Source organism: Papaver somniferum, chromosome 2 (genome assembly GCF_003573695.1).
Source record: "Papaver somniferum cultivar HN1 chromosome 2, ASM357369v1, whole genome shotgun sequence".
In the NCBI taxonomy this organism is placed as follows: domain Eukaryota; kingdom Viridiplantae; phylum Streptophyta; class Magnoliopsida; order Ranunculales; family Papaveraceae; genus Papaver; species Papaver somniferum.
Window position 1 is genome coordinate 54,354,501 of NC_039359.1, and position 21,199 is coordinate 54,375,699.

At 39.1% G+C, this 21,199-nt stretch overlaps 2 protein-coding genes across 2 annotated transcripts; both read right to left on the reverse strand.

The window, feature by feature from the left end:
- Positions 1-3,841: 3,841 nt before the first annotated feature.
- Positions 3,842-8,973, reverse strand: LOC113347684 (small RNA degrading nuclease 3-like). Its single transcript, XM_026591354.1, has 5 exons — positions 8,891-8,973; positions 8,631-8,767; positions 7,765-7,894; positions 7,467-7,514; positions 3,842-6,479 (listed from the first exon to the last, which is right to left on the reverse strand). The coding sequence occupies exon 5, from the start codon at positions 5,347-5,349 to the stop codon at positions 4,048-4,050; it is 1,302 nt and encodes a 433-aa protein (XP_026447139.1). The 5' UTR covers positions 5,350-6,479; positions 7,467-7,514; positions 7,765-7,894; positions 8,631-8,767; positions 8,891-8,973; the 3' UTR covers positions 3,842-4,047.
- Positions 8,967-11,103, reverse strand: LOC113347685 (lariat debranching enzyme-like). Its single transcript, XM_026591355.1, has 7 exons — positions 10,994-11,103; positions 10,786-10,902; positions 10,529-10,686; positions 10,077-10,198; positions 9,625-9,785; positions 9,086-9,268; positions 8,967-9,009 (listed from the first exon to the last, which is right to left on the reverse strand). Exons 1-5 carry the CDS (start codon positions 10,997-10,999, stop codon positions 9,724-9,726), a joined length of 465 nt encoding a protein of 154 aa, XP_026447140.1. The 5' UTR covers positions 11,000-11,103; the 3' UTR covers positions 8,967-9,009; positions 9,086-9,268; positions 9,625-9,723.
- Positions 11,104-21,199: the final 10,096 nt, after the last annotated feature.

Here is a 21,199-nt window from a genome sequence, read left to right on the forward strand (position 1 = left end):
AGAAGTTACTTTAAATACTTGAATATAAAGCGGGTTCCCGTTTAAACCCATACCCGCCCAACCCGTAGCGGGCAGGTAACAAAACCCACCCGCTGTTTGTGGGTGCGGGGTTGGTTATGAAAAAAAAAAAAAACCGCAGTCTGTGGATGCGAGGTTGGTTTTAGCTTATACCCGCCCATGTGCAGCCCTAGCTGCTACTGCTAGTAATATCCTCCTCGTGGGTGGTTGTTATATTGGGACATTATTACATCTTACTATAATAAAGAAAAGGCTCATTTTTGGTAGTCATGTGCACCTGATAAGTCCGTTTTACCTTTCCATGTTATACATACATACATTATCAAGCCCTTCCGTGTTACGCATTTTTCTACTGCAAATTTAAATTTGGATCCCTACTCCCTTCCCTCGACGCCATTAATCATTGCTTCACCACAAAACCATCACGACCACCGTACCCAGAAACATCAACCACCGCAAGGAACACCATCAAATGTACCTCTTTCATTTCTATCATAATCATTACTCAACCAGCAAAATCAACCGCCGCCAGCACCATGGGCTATCAAATGCCGTCACCACCAACCGATACCACCACCAAGGACCAGAAGCACCACCACTTCGGCTTCAAGAAATTCCATTACCAACCTCAATATTTGGTTCCCTAATCCATTGAAGCATTACAAATATTGATAAATTTATGCACAAATTTTTTGTGAACTTTAGCTGTTTGTAAAAATGCCGAGCACTTTTTTAATTGAATTGATAATTTCGCTAGGTTTTATTCATTTATCTTGGTGAGAACTAATATATGAGTGGTGGTTTGAGATTGAAGTGTTAAAAAGAACAATGGAATTCAGGGGAATATTGAAGACTACAGAATAATGAATCCTAATGACTTGAGCGGGTTCAAGGAAAAGGAAGAAGAAGGTGACTATTGCAACAACTCTTTGTTAAAGCAGTGGTGGTTTTCTTTAGCGTTTACAGTGGGTTTTGTCCAAAATGATCTTGATTAAATGGTGGATGTATGGGTAGTTCTTGAGACTTGAATGAAAACGAGATACAATTTTGATTCTAACTGTGCTACGAAGAAGTGGGGCTTCTTGCTGAGAATCAAAGGAACTAATTGGGATTTTTCGAGAGAGTAAAAGCCTGACCGGTGATTCAGCTGATATGGGTAAGTAGTGGAGTTGTACTGCAAACTCTTCCAATCTTGATTAAGTAAGTGGCAGCGGCAAAGTTCGGTCCTTATGTTGGATGTATTGGGGATGTATACGAACTATGTTCTCGAGCCATTGAACATTGAAGAATGGAAGGTTATGTCGTTTGCCAATATGATTATTTTATGCGATTGAAGAGGTCTACATAGTTGTGTTTTAGGTAGTTGAGTGAGGTGCTATGGTCGAATTAAATGTCATCATATTGACCAGTAACAAAGAGATCTCCGAACACAGACGTACATACCGCAGATTGGGCAAGACCAGAAACTGAAAATGAAAGACCAAATCTCCTTGAGAAACAAATGTGAATTGTGAACGAAAGAGTAGGTGATGCAATTAAATGATATGTTTTGAGGATTTCGATAAAGAAAGGCACGCCAGTGCATCTTTACTAGAATCAAAGTAACCATAGAATCATCAAGCAAGCTCGCAGTTGATTGAATAACAACAGTTGGCATTAAACGGTGCAATTTCTAATCTCCAAAGAAGCCTTAGAATTGTTTATGGAAATGGTTACTTTAACTTGAAATTTTATTGTATGAAAAGTTTGTTTCTTTGGCCTTGATGTTATCAATCCAAAACAAATGAACACAGAAAAGTTGTGGCTCTCTTATTTTACATTGTTCGTGCACGTAGGTGCATGCAGCCATATATCATGTAAAGAAAATGCTTACACAAACGTATTATTTGGGGAAATTGATATTTTTGATTTGATATTTTTGATTGAACATTTCTTAAATAAAAAGTTTTTGATGTTTATCGGTCTGGGACAATCGAACAAAGTGAAATTGCATTTTGTATTGAAGTGTGTGTGCATCATAGATGCGTGCAGTTTGTTCCATTGGTTTTTGGAGGGGAACAACTGGGGCATCGTACAAAATGGAGTGCAGCGGCAGGCGCATCGCGCGTGTGTCTAAACTAGTTTGGTAGAAAGGAGATCTCTTAGCGAGTGTCAACTGTACAAAAGCAAAAGAAATCTCCATCATAGTCGCAAGCCCATCTATTTTAATTTTCTTCATCCTCAACAACACCTTTCCGCTGCCCCAATTTTCTCACTAGTCCTTTCACACGCTACCAACAAGTCTTGACTATATGTAGGTGTTTTTCCCTTTGCAGTTGATGAAAACCACTAGCAGAGATTACTCTTGCGAACCAGCTAGTTTAGACTATTCGTATATACGCATATTTATAACCGAAGATAGATAACATATTGAGCGTTCTTTTAACTAAGTTTTATTTGTTTGTTGTTTCTTGGTTATAACTTTTATAACTGGCTTATTTATAGGCATATGCCATTAAGTATAAATACTTGACGCTAACACTTACTATGTTATTTCATTAATAAGAAAATTTATTAATAAGAAAACCTGAAGCATGAGTTTTGCCACCCTTGTAGAAGATAATTCTAGATTATAACTCATGCATGAACTTCTACACGAGTTAATTATGTAGAATTATAGTCTGGCATCGTCTTCTACAAGAGTTACAAAGATCATGCATAAGTTTTTTTATATGAATCACTTCAAGAAAAGTCTTTTAGTGGCACAGCATTGTGTCAGGAATACCAATTTTTTCGTTACCAAAAGCATTCAGGAGCACACAAAATTTAGTCACAGATAGTGAGTCGTAGAAAGTGAGTGGGATTTTTCCACCGCGTGATCTTCCAATTTCTCTCCTAAGGCATGCATGATGTGTCAATCTAAGTGTATATTATATACTGACTGATCCCGAGGCATATATAATGCATATTAGTCGGGAATGTTAAAAGTTTTCTGATATTTCCTTGCACTCTAGAAACCTGTCTATGAACTCATTTACATTAATTTATATAATTATATTACCTTTATTACATTCCACAAAACTGATCCATTCATCTTCGTAGGCGCAACACCCACATCAAGGAACGTGCGTGGCTCGACGCGAGGGCTTAAGCTGGATGCATTGATTACTGCCAACAAAAGGAAGCTGTCTGTTCACTTCTCGGAATTAGAAGGAAAGCCGGATTGTGGAAAAGCCAATCCACTCGCAAGAGAGTATGGGGTAATTGTTTGTTGTCTGCCCCCGTTACAACACAAGTACCCCACTCGCTTGCGTGTGGACTGGCATTTTCGAAGTCCGACTTTGCTTCTAATTCCGAGAAGTGAACAGACAGCTTCCCTTTGTTGGCAATAATTAGTGCATCCAGCCTAAACCCTCGTGCCAAGCCCCACTCGTGCCTTGATGTGGGTGTCACATCTACGAAGATAAAATGGATCAGTTTTGTGGGAAGATAATAAATATAATGTAATCATATAAATGTAAATGAGTTCAAATGCAGGTTTCTGGAGTGCTCATAAGCCTTTTAACATTCCAGACTAATATGCATTAGGATCAGTCAGTATAGAATATACACTTAGATTGACACATCATGCTTGCTGGAGCTGGCTGTTCATTATTCACCCGGGCAACGAAACAACACCATGATTAAACAACAGCTAAGAAACCACGCACATTTGATAATGCACGTATATCTTTTTTTTAAATGCCAGCTCTCTGGGACCTGGGTGTATCTTTGGTCAATGCATTTGTTGGTAATGTGCTATGTAACCTATGTTTCAAGAATATATCAAATAGATTTTGACTTCAAGATAAAAAGTTATATCATTTCATGTGTGACGCATTAACTGAAACAAATAAATAGACAGGATAAAGAAAAAAGGTGCATCAAAGTGACAAAGTCAACCTGGCCTTGTTAGACTAGATGTGGTTTCAGTACTTGGAGTTATTTTTGCAGTATTGGAGTTGTTCTTGCAGTAACTGAATTATTTTTCCGCGTTTCAGGCAATCTGAATTATTCTGCAGCTCTTCGTTGCTGGGTTCTACAGCTTTCTTTAATCTGTCTCTTTCTTAAAGAAGAATCTGGCACAGGACTGTCATCATCTCTAACCATTTTACGAACATGAATACAGCCACTAGCACACTTCTCATTCTTAGGTTGATCTAAGATAAGTTTCTGTTGCAGACCATTTGTATCCTTTGCTTCCTCGCATTCTATACTTTGAAACGTGTAATTTGCCTCATCTTGATCTTTGAAAAAGGCAGTAGCAGAATATGTCTTTGCTCTCTGTTGGTATCTCAGTTTAAGTACAACAGCAGAGTCCATTGGTACTATTGCACGCAATTCATCCTCAGATAAATCAACTGGTATCCTGTAAAGAAAAAGCTGCTTTGACAGATAATCACGAAATACCTTCATGGCTTCATCATATCCTTTTTCCAGCACATTCTTCACTAGTTTCATTGCAGCACCTGCATCATCCAGACAATTATGTTGAGCACCCTCTTCCCTAACGTCACGTTTGAGGACAACCTTGCACAGATCACTTAATGAAGTTCTCTTGCCATCTGCACGTCTGAAGACTAGTGATGTGTCAATAACCCGTCCATGATCCAGTTTCAATGCTTTCAAATCACAATCCAAGCTGTGACCAACCAATATAGTTCCATCGGACAAGAGCTTTTCCAGCGATTTCTGAACATCAGCTAACGAACATGTAACTCCTTCCAAATCCTCTGCAGTGATTCCAGTAATCTCAGTTCTATAATCCTTGACAGGTTTATTAGGGTTCACCAGTTTATTCAGTTTAACCTTTAAATTTTCATCTACAACACACACTTTTACTACAGGTTCTGTTCCATCTTCGCACTCAACCATCTCACAATCAACAGCAAGAATTTCATTGGATTTAGACATGTCACCCATGCTTGTTACTACCCAGTCCTCTTCATAAGATTTGAACGAATAGCTCGATGAGTAATCTGGGTTTTCATATGATAACCGAACCAGCTTCTCGCGATCTGTAGTACTATTCTGGATCAATTCGAACACTGCTTCCCGATTTGAATGACATTCCAATACCTTCTCCAAGAACTTGGCTTCTGCTTCTGGATCAGCAAAGGTTTCAAGAAACGAAGCCAAGACATCAACAGACCTCTTACTGGGATCACTTATACCGGCTCCAATCTTTCGTTCATGTTCGTTCAGAAAAACCTGCCAAACTCCTTTGGACCCTTCCATTAGACGTTGTTGTGCAATTTTCACCATGGAAACGAGAACATCCTTCTCCGCAGCAGCTAATCTCTCCTTAAACATTGTGGAGACGAAAGATGTGCATCAATGTTGAAGGAATTAGGGTTTTTACACTTAGAGAAACACGAAGAAGAGAAGAGGTGTTAGGCTTTTATAGAGACGGCAATAAATCAACCAAACCTAAAAATATAAGGTTTCCTGTTTTTCTCTCCTGCCGCTGCCGGCCCGTAACATTATTATGGTTCATTTATTACATGGGCTGGGCGGCCCGACCAGGTTCAATTTAGAAACCGTCCTAAAAGAGGGAATAAATACCCTGGGAACGGTGGGCTCCACATATGCCTCTTGGTTACACTAAAGGACAGCTTCAGTCTTCAGGGGCTATCAGTTCAACAGCTTCAAACGAACTAACATTGATTCCAGTGTGAGGATCACGAAGCATGGAGCCGTAAGTAGCTTGTCCAAGTGGAGCAAGGTCGAAGATTTCCTTGGGTGGGTTCCCAGATTCACTCCGCATAAATAGAGTGTATGTCCGCGCCATAGAATCAGTGAAATTGGTTTCAGGAAGACTGCATTGGAGCTGAAAGCTTTCTTCAGAATAGTCGGGGCGCAGCAGCCACCACGCAGTTCCCCTTTTCTTGGTTACATCCACAGCTGCAAATTGCATCCCTAATTTTCTTGCATACTCAACGGCTTCTCCGTAGGCATTCGGGTCCCAGTATCGGGGTGTAGGAAGTCCAAAACAATGGTTAGATTCAGGGCACACTGGTACGTACCTGTACTCTTCTGGCATGTCAACGACGTTAACAGCACCAAGTTGTTGGATCGCAAATGCAAACGGAGCAGGGATGGGGAGGTCCGTGCAAGATTTTGGCCTCCTGAGACTGATTGAATTGTAACGGTTTGGAAAATCAAGAAAGATCAAGGCACGTAGCTTCATGTATGTCATCAGGCAACATCCATCGGCTAGATATTCGGCCGCTTGTGAAACACGATCAGCAGTATATTGTGTTCCAAATACTGTCTTCTTTCGCAGAAGCCAGTTCATAGCAGCCTCAAGAGTATGGTATATGCTGTCTCTGTAAATAGTGACATTAATAGTCACTGGAGTTGCGGTGCGGGCTCGAGGACGAAAAAGGCCTACTGGCCTAGTCTTCCTTCAGCAATCAATTCGGCTGTGAATTGAGGATTACCTACAAACACACAAGTATTCTCACTCTGTCAGATTAAGCGATTGCTGTATCAGCAGCTATGTTGAATTAGGCACTAGGCGAGGAGAGGCGCCAAACCTAGCACCTAAGCGTTTAGGCGTCGAGGAAAAAATAGAAAACAACAAAGTCACACATAATTTGGCACCTTGGGCACCTTTTTCCCGTGCCTTTTACAACATAGATCAGCAGATGGTAGCTTTATAGCATATTGGTCTTTCAAACATATGATTAAACTAGCGCTGGTTCTCTTTCACGGTAATCTCAAAAGTTGTGAGTTTTAGTACATCCAAATTTACCTACAATGACATTCCAAATGCCTCTCTAGTACAGTTGTAAAGTTGTTAGGTGTTAAACCCATGACCTGAGTTTGGCATCGTTTGCACCCAAATTTCTAACAATTAACAAAAAATAATCTTCCAGACCAACCAACAGAAAAATACATATGCTACTGCTACATTACAATGACGATGTACCTAAGTCTGCTCAAGCTCAAAACTCAACCATGGACTTGGGCAGTTGTGATCTGCCACTAAATTAAGATTTGAGCAACGACAATAACTCAATAACAGATTTGTGCTAAGAGTCTGCAAAACTGATCGTAGTTTCTCAAATCTATGGTTAGTTTAGAATAGGTGCAACTGCTGGAACAAAAATTTCATACAAGTGGCCTTTTTCAGCCATTTGGATGGATAAGAAATTCGACGTTTCTAAATACAGTGACCAATATGTACAAGCAAAGGCAAACAAATCATAGACACTTTAAAATCTGCTTGTTCTGAATTTCGATGAGAAGAAAATCTCAAACCCTGGTTTCAAAGCTCAAAGAAACATTTCAGTATAGAGCATCAGCTTGCAGATGAGCATACAGCTCATAAACCTAACATTAAATTCTACCCATTCAACATGTACATCAGTCCTATATAAGGTTAAACCTAGAAACCTACAAAAATAAGGGAAATCATACGTCACCTTTGGCAAGGTCTTTGATTTCATCAGCATCATCATCGTCATTGAAATCTGCTTCATTTGTAACTGTTCATCAGTTAAAAAGAACTTTTCTTAAAGGAAATCATATTACACCAAGAGAACAGATATAAAAACAACTAGACATGCATGGGAGTAGGATTAAACTTTAAACCATCATGCAAATAAAAAGTTTCAGATTATTTCCTAAATGCCAGTGTGTAAAAAAAATGTTACATATATATGAAAAGGAGAGTCATAGTCCATTGTAAATATTGTCAAAGAATACGTACAGAATACTTACATTCAGAACTAAAAGGGAATACGATCATCTTTTGATTCCCTTGATTCTTCTGTTTCATCAAGAACATCAAGAAGATACGGAAGTTCTAAAAACTGCAATAAGCATATTGTTTGAGGGTTTCTTGGTTGCCCTGCAAAACAAAAAACACGTTTAAGAAATGAAATATGGGACCATGTACTAAATATGGTTTTCATTTAAATAACGCTTAGGAACTAAGCATGTTAGCATAAATGCTACCATGGTATATGAAATTATTTCAACATTTTAAATAGAAGTCAAGAGTTACCTAGTTGACTAATGATGGTAAGAGTCACAACTACGACTACAGATCCTCTTTGGCACAACGTAAGTGAGATTGGTGGAGCATATATAAAAGAACATAATTTAGGGGAAAAGAATAGTGCAGTTTATTAAAATGGAAAGCAAATTAGTATTTTAAAAAGGCTTGCTACATGATAACTCGATTGAGGAAATAATAAGTTTCTACAATGTTCTTCAGACCATTTGGAATATATTATATGAGGCATCTCAATGACAAATCCAACTCAAGTACTGAGATGGAATGAAAGATTTGAGTTTTGCACATTAAATTATAAATATAAAAAGCGGACATTCAGAGTAACTCGTATAGATGTCATCTTGGGTTTCATCAACATTCACCAATTGTGCAGCAAATTTGGTGACAATAGAAACACACTCAGAAGTTAAGTGGAATGCAAAAGCACATCTTACAACTGCATCAACAGTTTGGAAGATAAAAGAGAGGAATTTCTTTTTTCTTAATCTGTATGTAAAAGTTTGCAGGCAGCAAGGCCGGCCATCATTAAATTCCATATATGATAACATATACAGGTATAAGAGATTACCAGAACAGGAAACACTAGATGTAGACTGGTTGGGATCGTAGGGAGAGACAGTCTGCACAAAATCGAAAGGCTTGGGGCCTCTTGTTTTCAGCTTCCTCTTAATCCACTCGCGATCTTGCATGTAAACCTGTGGATTCCTGTACTGAAATACTAAATCTTAGAGATATATACAGATATACTACTTCCAAAACTGCAAGCGTAAAAATAGGAAAATGTAAATAGAATTAAGCTTCGATAAAGCTTAGTTATGAGATACACACCCCAAACATGTGGTGTTTCTGGATAGAGGAAAGATGGAGGTATATTTCCTTGTTATTGCAAGCCATTCTTCATCATAGTGAATCTCATAGGGCCCATGCTCCGATTCAGTTTCCAGAATCTATTCAAGCCAATATCAGCAAACGAAAGATAGTAAAATACTAAATTTATAAGTACAGCACATTAAAAAAATGTACCTGCAAAGATTTACGCTCTGGTAAACATTTATCAAGTGCAAGAAATTTTGTGACTGGTCCATTCTCCCCATGCTGAACAGATGCTGCCAGTTGGCTATGAAGATGAGCTGAACACCAGTAACGAGGCTTCAATCTTTCTAGCAGATCTGCAGCAGCTTTACTTCCCAAGGTATTGTCCTGCATCTGTGCAAAAGAAAGTAAAATAAATGTGCCATCAAAACCCACCTGATATGCAGTTATGTCCATATACAAAAGCATTTAAGTCAGGTAGACAAGTGGCGGACAAGAAACCAGTGTAACAAATCAAATTCTGTTAGGCTGAATCTAATTAAGAGAGTCTAATAGCACCGGAGATGGGAACGAGCTATGGAGCCAACATAAAGGTATTTTCTGATTAAAGAAACCTCCTCTTGCTCAAAATTATAATTATCTGGTTATTATCCTGACATATAAGACCTATACCTCTCGCTCAAAATTAAGACTTACAACCAATAATGGATTATAATTATCTGGTTATTATCCTGGCATATAAGACTTACCTCTTGCTCAAAATTAGCTTTGGAATGAACAAGTTGCTTCCAATTCCTCTGGTTGGTGATACCAACAGGCCAATAATGCGAGATAAAAATATCAATAGGTTATTGAACTTGCATGAGCTTGTAAACATCGTACTCGTCATAAGGAGGCCTCTTATAGTGTCCTGTTCATGTAACATCTAATTTTCATTTATAACTAAGAGGTAGTTAAGCTATAAAAAAAAAAAAAGATCGTGCAATCTTCTTAACAATAAGATGGGAGTAAGTGAGACTTCAGGCGAGGCTTAATTCACCATAGCGGCATAGAATTAAAGTTTGATTGTTATCCAGGTATTTTGGTTTCCAAGAGCAGTATGATAGGCAAAAACTAACTGAAGCAAAATGCCCTACCTCTCAGGGAAATCAACATAGCAAGACATGCAAATTTTGGTCATAGATGAATACGAAATATTTACCTAAATGGTAGTGTTGTGCATTGTAAACTCCAGAGAGTCCACCAATACTTATGTTCCCATACTCAATCACCCCAGCAAATCGCGAGAAATATATATTTGGCGCTGCCCACCCTCCATAATACCTTTCGAAAACAATCCAACAAGAACAGTTTACTATGGTTGCTGAACTGTAGAACATGAAAGAAGCAATCTGCAATAGTGAAGGTTACAGTTTATGTTGTATCAGGCGCTAGGCGAGGCGCCAAGCCCTTTACCTCGCCTCGCCTAGCGCCTAGGCGCCCAAAATAATCTAAAAGAAAAATTTGCTCACACTTTGGCACCTGGGGCTGGGGCGTTCTATTGTCTAGGCGCCCTAGGGTGCCTTTTACAACATAGGTTACAAGTGTTGGGAACCTTAATGAAGAGATTTATCTTTTACATCCATACCACCGGGAAAAAAAAATTGAACTTACAATTTCCACAAGTAATTCGATGCTTCATGATTCCCACCAATAAAAATAGTAGGAAATGGAGCAACCTCTTGACCTGAATAATACTTCCAGAGCGAATTCATTCTTCTGTATTTCGGCTGGACATTTAAACTCTCTAAATCATTCTCATTTCTTACAGCCTAATCATCAAAACCAAACGAAATCAACATTCAGTATACCCTAATTCGCATCAAAAATAAGAAAAAAAAAAAATCTGAAGGGGATAAAATTTGTTGAACCTGAAAGTCGCCACAACAGATAAGTAGATCAATTTTGGTGTTCTCAACTTTCTCCAAATGCAATAGAGTTGCATATACATTGTCTAATTCTCCCTGCATACAAGCTTCTACTGCAATCTTTTCACAGAGAAAAAAAAATGAAGTAAGAAATTTTTCGTCCATTATAAAAGAAAATTAAAATTTACTGAATGAAATTATGAGAACTTACTTTCATGATCTTTAATAATGAATTGATTAATAAACCAAAGAAGCTTGGTTAAAATGTAGAATAGAAAGTTCAGATTCAAAACCCTAGGCTAAGAGATTCGGATACAAGCCGAGCAAAAAAAAAAAGATTCAAATAGAAAATTTGAATTTCTCAGAGGAACTCACTGGGCCACTGCCCTGGTTTTACTTGGGAGGGGATTGACTTAGTCAAAATAGTTTAAACATTTATTATCTTCTATAGCCGTGGGGGGCGAAAACGTTAGACTATTTCGGATAAGACCAAATCTATTATATATATTATACAAAGGGAACACCCCTTAGCAACAGTGTTTGAAGCCGCACATTTTGATTTCCCGAAATTGTCCTTGCTTCAATTTTTTTTAAAAGCCAATCACAGCAAAAATGCAAGGGCTGTTTAGCAATTGCATTAAGTTTAAATCTTTGTGAAACGAAACATCTAACCCGAGCAGCTTAAAATGAATAAGGAAGGATCCAAAAGAATCTAAATAGAGAGGAAAGGGTTGTCCTATATAATTGGGTTCTGAGTTTAATTATTGAATTCCAGAAGAATTCAGGATTCTCTACATTCCAACATCGTTTCTATATAGGAAAATGAGGAGAACTTTTACCCCTTAAAATTCAAATCAGACTGCTTTCTTTTTTCTTGATTTTAATTTTTATTTATAACATTTTCTAAAATCAAACAATTAACATGTTAGGTGAGGTGGAGGTTTATTGGTAAACCCAATTACAGTAGACGCAATCATTTTTGGAGCTCATTTTACGTTGCTTGTTATTGCTGATGAAAGGTAAGGTTTTTTTTTTTTTTTTTGATAAGTAAGGTTTACTGATTCAATGTTGCTATTTTTTGGAATTAGATTGTATTGGCTTTGCATGGGAAGTGTCTTTGTCTATCTTGGAAGATGAAGATGATTTTGCAATAGCAGAGAATTTGTTGTTATGTTTTGCAATCTCCATTTAAGGCTAAGATTTGTCCCAATAAACAGGTCAAGAAATAACAGATTCACCTGCTGAAGCACAAATACTGTACATCAGATGTTTAATAAAAAGCCTGAAAGAAGGAAAAAGAAGGGTGGAAGTTATTCCTGCCGCAGTGCCGTCTTCGTATATTTCTGTAGGTTAAATGCAGCGTTGGTAGGAAAAATTTTGGCGCTCAAGAAAAAACGTTGGTGTTGGTCATACCAACGCGTGCGTGAGAATCAAAGGCGTCAACGTTCGATTTTCCATCCTTCGTATTTTCATCGTTATAGTTTTGAAAACTATAAATTCATTTGACTGAATTCATTTTTAGTCACACCACCAATATTTCCTTTTTCTAAAACTCTTCTAAACCAAAAATTTTGATACAATATGAGCAACTTATTTTCAAGGGCGATCAATTCTGTAAAGAAGAAAAGAGATCGAAGAATGATACCGCGACCTGCCACAAGTGTAGATCAATATTACTTAGCACCTAGCCCAAAGTTGCTTCTAGGCAAAGAATGTGACCTGGCATATGCCATCATAAAGGGTACCCGGGTACATCAATATTACTTAGCACCTAGCCCAAAGTTGCTTTCCCAGATCACTGCACTACGTATCATCCTAAAGTTTTAAAGCGTGGGATGGCTCAATCAGCACTTAGACCTCCCTGACTTGACTAGTATACTTTCAGGCAGCCCCGCTTTGAGGGAGAGGCCGAAATTAGGATAGCCTTCAGGGACATGATTTGGCTAGGACGTCCGTGTTAGAGCACCAGCATGTACTCCTTTGAGATAGCATTTGGTCTTAGGATTGGTACTGACCAAGTGATCATAGGGAAAAGGGGTGCAAGCGTGATGAGAGGGCAGAGTTCCTTTGGGCAGACAGACACTTGTCTACGAAATTGGCTTCTTCCATGGGGAAGTCTCATCCATTGAATAAGTATACCTAGTAGCATAGTTCTTTCATCCATCCATCAGGTGGAAAATCATATAGGAAAGAAAATCCAGGGTAAGGCAAAGGGAGGAATCTAGTCTAGAGATCACATCGGGTCTTTAGAGGCCCCAGGCCCGCAACCAAGAACTTTAGTGACCAGCTTCTAAAATAAAAATGCATTAGAAGGAGAGGAGTATCGATGAGGCCAGTCAATGTGGTTGTAATCATTTTGCGCGTAATACATGGCACGTAGAAGTCTAAATCCGAGAATTTCCTTTCTTTTCTTTTGCAATATGGAAAAAAAAAACGCATAATAGAGCTCTTTTCGGCTTGCCGGGACAGACATGCATGGTAAAGGCTCTAAGATAAGCTTCCTGAGAATGGCTATCATCAATAGCTTGCCCCTTCTTTTTAACCCATATCTCGCACTGCGAAACATGATCGTCTTTTCTTGGTCCATCAATTATAGGTTCGATTCCGGTCAGATTTACCAGTAGAATCGGTTAGTACTCGGCCTTATTCCCATATATTAGAGATACCCTCTATATTAAGTAGGCAAGGAGAGAAATCGAATGCCTTTCTCGTACGCGGGAGCTGCTTAAGGAAGGTCTTCAAGCTAGATTAGATAAAGGAGGCTCCCTGGATCCACTTCTTCAGTAATCTATCCATGCGCCTGCTTGTGGTTACCCGTTACTGACTGGATAGATCACGAAAAGAAGATTCGCTCACCGAAACGAAAAAGCCAGTTTACAACCTATCACTAGGGTGGGTCGCTAAGATTGAATCCACGATAATACCTTTTACGGAGTAAATGACTGAACTAAACGAGGCTAAATCCTCTGAATGCATTGTCCTCTCAATAGAGACGGGGCGCCTGACAGCTAATCGACTTGGTTTAAATCTAAAGGTCGTAGCATTCCCATCCCTTTTACCTAAGCCATTGGAGTCTAATCCGAGTAATAAATGAAATGAGAATATCTACCCAGTCTTTAAAAGCTGGAAGTGAAATCCTCGGGCTATCCCTTTATCGACCATTGAATCTTTATGTGATTTCTTTGATCAATAGACTTATTAAAGTGAAGCAAGAGCTATGCCATTCAGATTGGACCCAGTCCCCTTCTCCGTATCAGAGCTCCTTTCAATGAACGAGTTCCCCGAACTTGACAAATCTGTAGCTAGGAAAGAGGCCCGCTGCTCTTACGACCAAGTACATTCTTCAATGGACTTTACCTTCCATGACCCTCGAATTGCCAGCTTCTGTGAATTCTAGAATTCCAGTGGATGTTCTTCCTAATAATGGCAAGGCCTTACATCTATAGTATGGCCGTTCTCGCCTCAACTCTTTTTCTCGAGCCCACCCCACCTGGAGATTCAATATCAAAGGTTTTGGCCATATGAATCCTAAACTTTTTTCAAATGAACAGCTGCTCCGCTAATAAAACAGGGTTTCTCACTTTGGCCCCTACGTAGACTTAAAATTCTTAGAATCAAGGTCCTAGAGGCAAGCGCTTTCATTGAATGGGTACGACTCCCAATTAAAGAAGTGTTCATTATCCTCCCTATGACCAAAGTAAAGAATGAGATTTGAGCTAATTGTTTCGAAGAGAAGAAAATTTCAATCGTTGCTAAACAAGAAACCTTACCTTACTTCATGGGTTGTCTTTACCAAGAGCTACTCCTACTTGATGTATTCCTGGTCGAGTCTACGTAAAGTAAAGGGCCGTTGGTGAGGGTCCACGTAATTTCACAAGTCTTGAAGCTTATAATCTTTAATCTCTAGATGTTGTTCGGGCTTTGGCTATAGATATCTGAAAGTCTGTTATTGGACTAGCAAGCAATGTATGGAGGCGAAAGCTAGCACGCGCTGCTATTGGTGGTTGGTCTTTTTTCAACTCCATTGTTAGATGCACGACAAGCGAAAAGAAAGGTAGGTGAGTTTGGAGTTCAGTTTCTTTTATTTTATCTAAACGTTTAGTTTGAAAGCTAGAAAACGGAGAGCAAGAACTAGAGACCTGGTCTAGTGTCTAGTCCATATGTCACTTGTCTTTAGAGCTACACATTTTACTGTCTGACAAATGTAATTGAATTGGATATAAATTTGAAAGAAGCCCCTCTTCTAGGGTTTGAACCTTTTATCTTAATTAAATTTGAATCACCGGATCGCATGAACCGTTTCAAGGATTTTCTTTTGACGTAATTTATCTTGATCCATTCTCATGACCTCTGAGACTAATATGGCTATTGGCTTAAGTTGTTTACTTACATGTTACAGTAAGGAACCGGCAAGCTTGTCAGAAAAGGAAAATTGGACGTATATGTGTTAAGCATAAGAAGAAAACTTGGGTTAGCTCTGTGTCTGGTAATCTTGGATCCTTATTTAGTGGGGTTGAGAAAGAACAGCTTCTATTAGTGCCGTCTATTCAGGAGAGTTTGGTTCCACAAAATGAGAATAGATTGAAAGATAAAAGGGATGGCTGTAGCACCCAGTGCACATGTCCCAATTGGTAGAGGATGGCTTAGCTAAGGCTAGATCCGGGATCCCCTAAGAAATTTGAGTTGAAAAGCCCCATAATGAAGTGACTTCTTCCTTGGTCCCACCTTCGCCTAAAAGGAGGAGATTCACGCCTTTCTTCGATCTTGAAACACATCCGAGCATCGAATTGTCTTATGTAATCAAAATGAGAATTTACTTATGTAATGTAGTTTTCTTTCTTTCGACGAATAATAGGTACCCACAATCCAGGCAGAGTGAGTGAGCCGTGTAATAGGCGACCATTTCTCGCGGTTCGGGGGGCACTTGAGTCAGCCGACGGCGCCCGGCTACGTGTTGACCCCTATCCAATTTTTGGGCCAATTCCCCCTTCGTACTACCAAAAAATGAGATTCTTGCCGAATCTGAGTTTGTTGTTCCGACCATTACCAAACTAATACCTATTCCGTTTAGTACTTCAGGGGCTTCTGTAGCGTATAATGTCAATCCCGTAGCGGATCAATTCCAACGAGCATTTCAAACAAGTACTTTTTGTAATCGACTTTATTGCTTCTTCAATAAATGTTGGTTCTTCGATCAAGTTTTGAATGACTTTCTAGTCAGATCCTTCCTGCGTTTCAGATATGAAGTCTCATTCGAAGCTTTAGACAAAGGTTCTATTGAGATCTTGGGCCTTTATGGTATCTCGTACACATTCCGACGATTGGCCGAGCGAATCAGTCAACTTCAAAGTGGATTTGTTTATCGTTATGCCTTTGCAATGTTACTTGGTTCAACTTCATTTGTGACCTTTTCTCGTATGTGGGACTTTCTCACTTCTTGGGTAGATAATCGATCGTCTTTCATTTTGATAGTGAGTACTTTTTATACTAATAAGTAAAGTAAAGAACCTAACTGACGGAGCTTTCCAGGATGTCTTGGTTAGCAAGAAAGCTTCGGCGCTAACTCCCAGTGAACTTTCTTTCTCTTCTTTCTTTTTGATTGAATATACAGGAATGTCTTTCCACTAGATAGATCAAAGTTAGAACATGTCCCTTTCGTTATTACAACCTTCCTTCTTTATGTCAAAGACCAGAAGCTACGCATACATTCTCATTGGATTTCAATTGTTTTTAACTGTGATGGCTATTCATTTAAGTCTTCGGGTTGCACCTCCAGATCTTCAACAAGGTGGAAATTCTCGTATTCTATATGTACATGTTCCGGCGGCTTGGATGAGTATACTCGTTTATCTCATGACGGCTATAAACAGTTCCTTCTTTCTATTAACAAAGCATCCACTATTTCTTCGATCTTCTGGAACCGGTACAGAAATAGGTGCTTCTGGAGCTTTCTGGGGAAGACCTATGTGGGGAACCTTTTGGGTCTGGGATGCTCGTTTAACTTCTGTACTCATCTTGTTTCTTATTTACCTGGGTGCATTGCGTTTTCAAAAGATTTCTGTTGAACTGGCTTCCATTTCAATCTGTGTTGGACCGGTCGATATACCAATAATCAAGTTTTCAGTCAACTAGTGGAATAAATTGCGCCAAACTGGTAGCATTAGCCGATCTGGTACATCGATCCATGTATCTATGCTCATTCCAATCTTGTCCAACTTTTCTAACTCCCCCTTCTTCACTCTATTCTTCTTCGTTCTGGAAACACGTCTTCAAATTCTCTCTTTTCTGGAATCCTCTTTAACTGAAGAAATCGAAGCTCGAGAATGCATGCATAAATAGAAGCTCTAGAAGCTTCACCTAGTTCACTCGCCAAGTCTCTTTGCATCCATGGATGAAACAGGGCAATTCGTAGGTTCGATTCCTGCAGGATGTAAGTTCAATCGCTTTTTATAAAGGCTCTCCCTTATAGCTTATGGGGCACTTCACTCGGGGAAGCGTAAAAAAGCGCTAAGCAGCCCCGTCCAATCTGGCTAACCTTTCGACTTGGGACAGTTCAATGCATATTGGGGCTTCGTCTTTTTCAATGAAAGCCGAGGAGCCTAACTCGCATTAACGTAGTCATCTCCTGTCCTGCCTATTACTATGAGTTGGGTTTCTTAGAGTGAAAGGTTGGGCGTAAATAGCGCCTGTAGACCAAGTATAGCGACGGGCTTTTACCCTTTAAATGAAAGTCTTACCGTTGGCAGACGCTTATTTTGCTTGAGAGCCTGAAGCTGATTCAATCTCGTAGCAGCTGTTGATTTTGATTGTCTTATAGCAAAAGGCTTAGCGAGAGAGACAATTAGGTTACCTGGCTTAAAAAGGGCTTCCAGGGGAATGAAAGTAAGTCCACTGGATAGGTTGTCTCGAAAAGCCTTTATCGCCTTCTGGTCCTTTCGGGCAAGCCCTATTAAATGGGAGGGAATGAATAATAGTGTTGTGTGCGTGGGGCAAGATCACAATTTCCAACTTAGCAATCTCCGCTTTTTGGAAGGACGTCTCCTTTAGAAAGAATAGTTGAATAATAAAGATCTAGCCAATACGAGTTTGAATAATAAAAATCGGGAAGCAGAATTTGCTTCGCCGAGTGTCGTTGCTTCTCCATTATTAGTACAAGGTCATGTGTCGGGGCATCAAGAGCGGTCTAAGGATTATTATAGAATGGGAAGTGGATTTTCAGAGTTAAAGGTTGTTTATGAATGTCTACCCCATCGAGTCCGAGAAAGGGTTGACAGATATCCCTGACGTACTTTTTATGGTGTGAAGCCTAGAAGACACAACAACAGAATTACGACAACAGTGGTAGAAAGGTGGTGGCTGACGAAGCACACGTTCCATTTTGTGGATTTTGAAATTGGTAAGCTTGTTATTAACTTAACTTAAATTTTATTTTTTGAATAATTATTAAATAATCAAAAGAATTAATCATAGTTGATATTATTCTTGTAATAGGAATTACACCCCTTGATTTGTATTTCATTTGTGGGATCCCAAGTGGAGTGGGAGAGCCTGCACCATTCAACCAAGACGAATGGATATCAAATAGTAAATGGAAGACTTTTTTCCCTTGTTTATAGAATCAGAAATTAATACACGAAGATTATAAACAATTGAAATGAGGTGGGATTAAATGTTCAGCGTTGAAGTCTTTCCTTACGCAACCCAGAAACCCAGAAGATGTAGATGACTATCCTGAACTCGAAAGGGTGTTTATCTTGTGGCTACTAGGTCAGACGTTCTTTCCAAACTCAACTTCGGTTTCTCGTATTGGTTGGCTTCAAGCGTTAGAAGATCTTGACAAAGCACCCGATTACGACTGGGTACTGCAATTTTAGCAGAAATGTACTGTTGGATGGATAAAACGTCCATGGGGGACCTAACTTCACTGGTTTCTGGAGCATCATAGAGGTAAATATAAAAATTATTATTTCTAAATTTAAATAATTTTTATGAAAAAATGTAGATTAAGTCAAAATACTAATATTGTGGAGTAATTTGCAGTATTGGTGGTATACCTACTTCCGTGTTAGTAAACCAATCCTTAAAGACGCTACCCATAGATTTCCAATCTTGGGCATGTACGTCTCGATCAACTGGGCGAAGGACACTGGCAGCGATGTCTCGGGTTCCAGTTTTGTTCAGAGGTTTCAATAGATGACTTGGAGCCACTAGAATATTGTTGTTCACACTTACATTAATTTTCCTGAGTATGGGGGTAATGATGGGGTACGTATTCTTGATTATTCTCTCCTTAGAGTTGTTTTTTACACTCCAGAAATGGACAGAGGGGTTTGGTACCTGGGAGAAAGACTGCAGTACCAAATACAAGGTATATATGCAATTGCAATTAACCTGCACAACAGATGCAAACCTCTGGATCATATTTTGATCGGCTGAGAAGAACCAATTGGGAGAGGTATGAATTAAATACAAAGAGGGATATTGTTGAAGTTGAGTATGTCACCTGGTACGAGTCGATTGTTAAGCCTGTAATTAGGACACACAACATGCATATATATGGATTTGATTTCCCGGGGTTATCACGCCTGTCTCATGATGAAAATATCGTTCCTAGCCAGCCACCTCCAAAAGAGCCATGCTTTATGACTTACCCCACCACGGGTGCAAGTTCTTCATCATCTTCGTCAAATATGCCCGAATTTCGTTGGGAAATGTCAAGTATTACTTCACAAGGTGAGACAACCACGATCCCCGTTGTTTCCCAAGCTATGGACGTGATTATCCTTACTACAATGTGACTACTAGTAAAGAAGATTTTAAGAGACAACTGAACGATTTGTATTGGATGAATCAACAAATAGAGGCTATACACTTGGGTGCGTGTCGAAAATGGCACAAGGACACAATATTTGGATTGAATCCAACTATAAATGATGATGGGCGTTCACCGTCTACCAATTCCACCAGGAAATACAAATCATTGCACGATAGTGATAATACAGTGGTGGAAGAAACACAAGTATGACAGAGTTCTTCAACGCATGTACGACACAGTACTTCTCCACAAACTGTGGCTGTATCTCAATCTCAAGTATTTCAGCTAGATCCTTGGCGCATTTCATCATCACTACAACCCAAATGATTGCTACAATGTTACACCACCACCACATAAACAAATATCTTATATATTTGGAGGACCGAGTGAACCGAGTGCTTTCCAACCGGTTGGACTCCCACCGAGTGCTTTTCAATCGCCTAATGTTGTTCAAACATCTTTATTCCCTTACGAAAATTTATTGAATATTTTGGCAAGTGGGTATATCCCAGGTTTCACTCCAGAAGATAACAATGGGGAGTTAGCCATGAGCGACGTTAGAAAGATTGTAATTTTTAATTCTGCAACATTTGTAATTCTAGTTTTAAAAGTACGATGGTCTGAATTAAATGAAATTACATATGTTTAAAATTAAGCTATCACATTAGCTTCACTGAATTACGGCGGACTACAATAGCTTCACTGATGAGAAATACTAGGTGGAAAAAAGAAGGGGTTGAAACTGTTCAACACCTTAAGGATTTCGAAACATTTTTGGAAAGGAAAAGCCCATTTTTCCATCTTCGTTATTCAGCCAAAGATCTTGTTACCATCTCAGCATCAGTTTCACCTCTCAGTCTATATCGATTGGCATGCATCGTTAAAGATCAGACTCACTTACATCTTTCTTAATTACACGAAAACGATTTTCTATTTCGCATATAGCACGACGACTCGGATTATGGGTGTCACTGCAGAACCTCTCGTGAATAACCGCCCAGAAATTCACCCATGGATAGTTTGCTGAAGCAAGCTGAGTAAATAAAAAAACATATTTTCTGAAAATAGATTCATATTCTTCTTTAGTATAAGGAGATCGTCGAACTAACAAGGGCCGTTACATTTTCTTTTGACAAATTTGTGAATTCAAGAATTTTTTTAAGCTCAGAAGAATAATAAAGAAGACTAGATGTGTGAATTTGTAGTTGAAATAGAGAGTATTTATAGAACTCAAAATTGTAACCATTGGATGACAGGGATTTATAGCCGTTCATATGTAGTTGTTGGCGCGCTTGTGTTAAACGCTGGAGATTTCAATACAAACGCTGGCGAGTGAAAGAACAGCAGGCGAGTTTGCGGCAAACGCCATCGCACTTTTGGCTCAGACGCCAGCGCTTGTGCCACGCTCGCCCGACCTTCCATCACACGCGCGTATCTTCTTCCATCTCAGTACAAACCAACAAATTTGTTGGTTTGAACATCCATTTTTCATGTTTGTTGAGTCCATAGTGGGATCAAAATCAACAAACTTCAAGTTTGTTGAGTCCATAGGAATTTCTCTTAAAGTTCTTAGTCAATGACGAAACTCAAAACTTCGTACGA